This window comes from Carlito syrichta, unplaced genomic scaffold (genome assembly GCF_000164805.1).
Source record: "Carlito syrichta isolate Samal-C Ts95f unplaced genomic scaffold, Tarsius_syrichta-2.0.1 Scaffold314366, whole genome shotgun sequence".
Taxonomy (NCBI): domain Eukaryota; kingdom Metazoa; phylum Chordata; class Mammalia; order Primates; family Tarsiidae; genus Carlito; species Carlito syrichta.
Window position 1 is genome coordinate 214,534 of NW_007258462.1, and position 6,872 is coordinate 221,405.

Consider the following 6,872-nt stretch of genomic DNA (forward strand, 5'->3'; position numbering starts at 1 on the left):
CAAAAAAAAAAAAAAAAAAATTCTTCCCGCTTGTTTACTCAATTAAAACCTCAGTTTGTTCCACAGGCCAAATTTTATTTATGGACAAAAATCTACAAATAAAAAAATACAATTAAAGAGCTAAATAATCATGTCCCCAAAATAGCAAACACTGTAAAATTGTAGTACAAAGTAATTTTAACCTCTAATACGCCATCCTAGAGACTAAAGCTCTTATATAGGAAACCCATGAATAGTCATTTAACGACCCACACAAACTGCTTAAATTGTAAAGAAACATAAAGCAGTGTTTTATAATGATTGCAGCAATAGCTATAGCCCTCCCCACATGATCGATAGGAAAGTCTCTTTGAAACAATTCTCTTTCCTCATGGTTCTTGGATGATGCCTCAAGGTGTTCTGTGATTCCCTTTTTGCACCACTGTCACAGCACAGCTCCAGAGCTACTTCGCTCCAGAGCTGTAAGGCGCTGTCAAACAGTCGGAGGTCTCCTGCTGCCTATCTTGCTTTCACTACTTCTTGATCAAAGATCCTCTGATACATGAAATAGCAAAGCAGCAAAAGAAAAGCAAGGAAAGAAACCAAAAAGACTTCTCTCACTCATCTTGGGACTCAGTCCCTACCTCATAATTTCTGAAGAGATGAATGAGAACTAAAATATAACAACCAACTCTCGAGTACCACTGCATCTATTTATCTGCAGAAACTAAAGTATACTCTGATGTTCTTTATTTCTTAGGTTTAAAAATAATACACAGCACCTTTCTTTTTTTTCTTTGTTTTCTTACTACTACGGCCTTTCTGCTGCTCTTCCATTATCCTTTCCTCTGCCATCTGAGAGCCATCAGCCCGACTCAATGTTGACATCAACCATGCGTAAAGGAATTCAGAGAGATACCTTAAAGGACACAAAATGTTAGTTGATGGTAGATGTCTAAATAAGATAGCTTTATCAACACATGTATTAGTAATAAAAGATATTTGTAATAATGCTTTAAGTTTTAAAAACAGATCATTGGACCAGGTGTGGTGGCTCATGCCTGTGTTCCTAGAACTTTGGAAGGCTGAAGTGGGAGGACTGCTTGAGGCCAGGAGTTCAAGACAGTCTGGCAATATAGCAAGACCCTGTCTCTGAAAAATTCAAATGAAATAAAAAATTAGCCAGGTGTAGTGGTACACATCCATAATCCTAAGCTACTTGGGAGGCTAGCACAGGAGGATCACTTGGGCCTATGAGCTGGAGGTTGCAGTGAATCATGACCAAGCTACTGCACTCCCGCCTGGGCAACAAAGCAAGATCCTGCCTCAAAATAAATAAATAGATAAATAAATAACAGATAAACTGATTAGATAATAGATCTTACAAAAATTAAGCATTATAAGGATTAACTCTCCCCTTCTACATGTTATAACTTTAAAAAAGACTTCTTGATAATTATAAATATAAATCAAATGAATGCCTATTCAATTGTTTCTACTATATCAGGACACATTTCACCACAGTCTATTAAGTAAATATTTTCTTTGTTAATAACAGAAGCAAATAAATTCAGAGAAAGGTTTGAAAAACTGGCATAATATAAAACCATTCTTAAAATATTGAGAATATTACAATATACTTGAGTTTATTCAATAAATGAAATGTGAAACAGAACACTCTGCTACACACTAATTTTCTAGAACTTTAAACTAACAGTACATTCTGATAAGCTAGAAAAGTGATTCAAATCTAGGATATGAATATATACACTTTGTAACATGATCAATAGTAAATAAGAAAGCATATACTTTCATAAATAGAGACACTAACTGGCACTGAATTTAAGAAAAGCATTTATTATAGTATCTCTTTATAGTATACAACTGAATTTTATTTCCCCACCATACTACAAAATGTGAGGGTCTATAGCCTAACCTATATCTTCAATTAAAGATTTCTATAGGGAACTGATGGTGCCTTCTACCTTCTGATTTTCTACTCTAAGGACAGATGAATAAAGGGGACAGCTGACAGGAAGCAGGCTTTTGTTTTCAAATATCAGGTACCTCAATAAGCTTTTGTCAAAATTTACACACCATGATATCTAAGGAATCAGAGTGCTGAGACTCTATTCCAGTGGCTCTCAAATAGTCAGTTCTGGACCAGCAGCAGTTCACCTGGGAACTAGTTAGAAAAGCAAATTACTGGGTCCTACCATAGACCTAGGCCAGGATTTCTAGGAACTAAGACCAGAAATGTGTGTATGAATGCACTTTCCAAGTGATTATAATACACATCACATTTAAGAATCTCTGTTTTTTGCTGATTTTAAAAGGGCTCATTATGCCTTAGGAGTCATAGTCACGAACAACTACAACAAAGGATTATCTTAGAAAAATGTAGGAGCCCAGTCTATAGTTTTTGAATCCAAAAAGCAGTTTAAAACCAATATGAAGGCCCCAAGGATATTTATAGGCGAAGTAAAATTTATTCTGGTAAACAAGAAAATAAATGAAATCTGATTATGTATAAAAATTTGTATGGAGTTTTTAATCTGAGTATTATTCATTTACTCAGGTGAGATCCCAATTCTTTTTGCAAAAAAACATATAAGAATTATATATTGATCTGAGAAAGCAAGCGGAAAAAAAAAAAAAACGTAAGCATGTCTCCCTACAAAATGAACAGAAAGGCCAGGTGCGATGGCTCATATCTGTAATCCCAGCACTATGGAAAACCAAGGTAGGACAACAGTTTGAGCCCAAGAGTTTGAGATCAGCTTGGGAAACATAGAGAGACCTTGTTTCTATTTTAATTTAAAAAAAAGAAAAAGAAAAATGAACATTAGTAGCCAAGTGTCCCAGCTACACAGGAGGCTGAGGTGGGAAGACTGCTTGAACCAGGAGTTTGAAACCTAACTGGGTAACACAGTAAACCCTGCCTCAAAACAACAACAGCAACAACAACAACAATGACAAACACCAAAAAAACCCCTGAAAAATAAAAAACAAAACATAAGAGTCTGAATTAATAACAAAATGTATCCAAAGTATAAACACTTGTCGGAAAGGGATACTAGGTATTATCTATATAAATGTTGGCGAACAGAATAAAATTATTCTCTTAAGACCATGGTTAATGCTCAAATTCAATTTTCATAGCCAGAAGTTAGCTGTTAAGAGCCCTCACTACTCATAACAAAACCATGCCCACAGCGTAGAAGAGAACTGCTTTCCCTCCCAGACTTCAGAGAATATACAGTATTTTAAATACTAAGTAAATCTAATGATGAGCTGAAAAGGCAAACAAATGAAAGTCTAATATAAAAACTTAGGTGTTTTTGATAGGTAACGTAGGTTATTAGCTTAATATTAACATCAATTTTGCCAGACTAAAAAGAAGATTCAAAATAACTGAATTCACTAATACTCAATTTTCTTGATTTATTTTTTTCTATGACAGCATTTCCATGCCTAAAATATTCTCAAACATTCTCTTACTAGGTTTCTTTAGCTCATCATCCTCAAGTGAAAAGAAAGAACTACTCTACTAAAGATCATCTTTTATCAACTCCAAGACTCCTGAGGCAAATCCTCAGGGCCATAGTTTGAAACAATTATGCTCCCAAAAATCATCTTGGTCATGACTTCATCTCAGGAGAAGGAAGATCTGGCTCCAACTTGAACGTTAACTCTGTCAAGTACACCCATTGCTAGTACCTAGTGCCACAGAAGTCAGGGCAAAATGTATTAATTTTTCTCCAAAGGAGCAAATAAAAGATCTTCAATTAATCCATTTACTTTGGAGTCCCTTTTTATTAGTAATTGTTACATAAATATTCAGAAAAATATTTTGTATAATATTATGGCATTTAAAATGATGATGATCTAGCTCTAATTTTCAACAAATATTTTTCTATCTCACAACTAAAGTATACTAAATGAAAAAGTATCCTGAATTCATCTCTATTTCTTAGAAACTCTCTCAGATCTTATCCATCCTACCCACCAACAATTTTAACTGAAATTGCTCTCTTACCAATATATGTAGTAGTATTCATGCATGCTGTAGAGTTCCAATTCAAAGCCACTTAGAAGGTACTGTATCATAATTCGAAGGTTATGGTAAAGGACCCAGGTACCCAAACAGGCCAAATGTTGCCTTTGGGGTTCCTGTTTCAACAGCATAGTGTGAAGCGCTGCATCCACTTTTTCTGCCTATTAAAATGAAACGTCATTTCACAATGGCTAACATTTACAATTTACTTGAACACACTTTAAACTAAAAACACATCCATTTTAAAGGACAAAAATACAAATAACTGATTTCAGGTCTTTAGTTACATTATCAATTAATACTGCTGCTGTTCACAAATTAACTTTAAAATCAATACATTTTTATCATAATATGAGCTTCCTATAAAACTATGCTTTTATATGCATTTCATAATTTATCCTGAGTATCAAAGAAATAATTCAAGATTTTTATCAGTTTGGATTATGGTTCTGTTTCTTTTTATAAACTCTTTTTTGGTATATGAAACTGTAACATTTTAAATGAAAATTCAAAACGTCACGTTGAAAAACTAAATAGTCAAAATACTGTTCCTAAGAATTGTTTTTAAAAATCTGGCCAAAGTGTGCAAACTGTTTAATTTCAGAAAGGAAGGGAACATGGCTCTTACCTCATCCTGCAAGGTAGCAAATTCTTCAAGAATATGCCCAAGCTTATCTCTCTGTCGAGCCCTGTTATGTCCATGGATCTGAATAAGACTACAGAATGGCTGCAACACACATATAATTTGTCAACCATAAATGTGAAATTTTCTGGTACTAAAGAAATTTAACTTTCTAAGTTCACAAAATCTGGCCTAAGGGAAAAAATGCTGTGTATATAAGAATCATGACTATGTACATTTTTTACTTTATACAAGTGTTTCTTTTTAAGAAACATCAACATCAGAATTTGCCATGTGAAAATAAGTTTCATCGAGCACAGTGGCTCAAGCTTGTAATCCCAGTACTTTGAGAGGCAGAGGTGAGAGGATTGCCTCAGCCCAGACGTTCGACACCAGCCAGGGCAACTTGGTGAGATTTCATCTCTACAATACATCAAAAAATTATCAGGTCATGGTAGTGCACATCTGTAGTTCTGGCTACTTGCAAGGCTGAGGCAGAAGGCTCGCCTGAGCCCAACAGGTTGACGCTGGGGTGGCCATGAGCATGCCACTGCATTCCAGCCTGGGCGACAGAATGAGACTCTCACTCAAAAAAAAAAAAAAAGTTTCAAAAATAGCCACTTTTTTCTAATTATACCACCTAATCATTATAAAGCTTAAGTAATGGCTAATATCAGTAAACCCTGACTAAAGTTCTTCTCTTCCTACTCTCTGTATACAGTAGGTTCTCATATAAAATACTATATATATAAAAAACATTCCACTAACCAGACAACAGACATGGACAGCAAGATGCGTTAGGTATGAATTAGGAATCTTTTTTTTTAGTTGGAGTCTCACTCTGTTGCCCAGACTGGAGTGCAGTGGCCGCTCCCGGCCACCACAACCTTGACCTGCTGGGCTCCGGTGATCCTTCCACCTCAGCCTTCCAAGTAGTTGGGAACTACAGGCATGCGCTACCATACCCAGCAGCTCATTTCTTTGATTTATTGTAGAGATGAGGTCTTGCCAAGTTGCCCAGGCGGGACTCGAACCCGCAGGCTCAGGCAATTCACTCACCTCAGCCTCCCAAAGTGCAGGATTACAGGCTGAGCCACCAAGCCCAGCTGAATTAAGATTCTTATACTATAGTATTGCTTTATATTTGTATACTTTGACAGATAATATCTCATTTGATCAATAACTACCCTACAAGAGGTACAGAAAAGGTATAAGCATTTCACTCTTTAAAGAACAGAAAGTTTATAGAAAAGTGATATGCCTGATTACAAAACATAGTTATAAAAATAAAATCTGATCTGTATTCCTAGCCCTGAATTGTACCCCACATCTTTAAAATAAAAAAATTGAAAGTTAAAAACATAATAATAAATAATGTCTATGTCTGCTTTAAAAAATAAAAAAATTGATAAACAAAATCTGGTCTACTGATTCTGCTCTTTTCCTCTTTCACCATAACATGGTTTCTTCCTCCATATATTTAGTAACTGGAATTTGGCCCCAGAGAGTTGCCTGCTTGACTTCTCTAAGAGAGAAGATGGCCAGGAGCAGTGGCTCATGTCTATAATCCCAGCACTTTAGGAAAAGTGAGAAGACTGCCTGATCCCATGGGTTCGAGACCAGGCTGGTGAACTCCAACTCAAAAACAAAAAAAAAAATAGAGAGATATCTATCTATAATTAAAGAATTATAATTCATTTATTCCACTATTACGTTTGTATTTTTTTGCCAATTACTTGAGACTTTTAAAAGTCTGTGGTCTCATTTAAATTAATAATTTTAATTTTATAATAATCCTATTCATTAAGATAGTATTAAAGAGAAGTATAAGCCGGGCTCGGTGGCTCAGCCTGTAATCCCACGCCTTGGGAGGCTGATGTGAGTGGATTGTCTGAGCCTGTCGGTTTGAGATCCGCCTGGGCAACTTGGAGAGACCTCATCTCTACAATAATTCAAAAAATTAGCCGGGCGTGGTAGCGTGCGCCTGTAGTTCCAGCTACTTGGAAGACTGAGGCGGAAGGATAGCCGGAGCCCAGCAGGTTGAGGCTGCGGTGCAGTCTGGGCGACAGAGTGAGACTCCAACTCAAAAACAAAACAAAACAAAACAAAAAAGGTAAGTATATAGCAAAGTTACAAATATTCCTTGCTTATAAGGTCAAAAAAAGTAAAGTTTTTATGTCCATTTACAAATTAATAAGGAAGCGACTGTTCTTT

The 6,872-nt window shown here is 35.8% G+C and overlaps 2 protein-coding genes across 3 annotated transcripts in view; one reads left to right on the forward strand and one right to left on the reverse strand.

Moving 5' to 3' along the window:
- Nucleotides 1-3,771, forward strand: part of GOLM1 (golgi membrane protein 1) — an 82,722-nt gene extending 78,951 nt beyond the window's left edge. Inside the window, exon 10 of the mRNA XM_008071558.1 lies at nucleotides 3,484-3,771. Coding sequence (XP_008069749.1) covers nucleotides 3,484-3,533 — 50 coding nt within the window. The 3' untranslated portion in view covers nucleotides 3,534-3,771. The remainder of the gene's footprint in view (nucleotides 1-3,483) is intronic.
- NAA35 (N(alpha)-acetyltransferase 35, NatC auxiliary subunit) overlaps nucleotides 1-6,872 on the reverse strand; it is a 95,477-nt gene that overhangs the window by 9,007 nt on the left and 79,598 nt on the right. For both annotated transcript variants that reach the window (XM_008071554.2, XM_008071555.2), the window contains 3 exons: nucleotides 4,665-4,763; nucleotides 4,019-4,197; nucleotides 762-898 (listed from right to left, as the gene is read on the reverse strand). In XM_008071554.2, coding sequence (XP_008069745.1) covers nucleotides 762-898; nucleotides 4,019-4,197; nucleotides 4,665-4,763 — 415 coding nt within the window. The remainder of the gene's footprint in view (nucleotides 1-761; nucleotides 899-4,018; nucleotides 4,198-4,664; nucleotides 4,764-6,872) is intronic.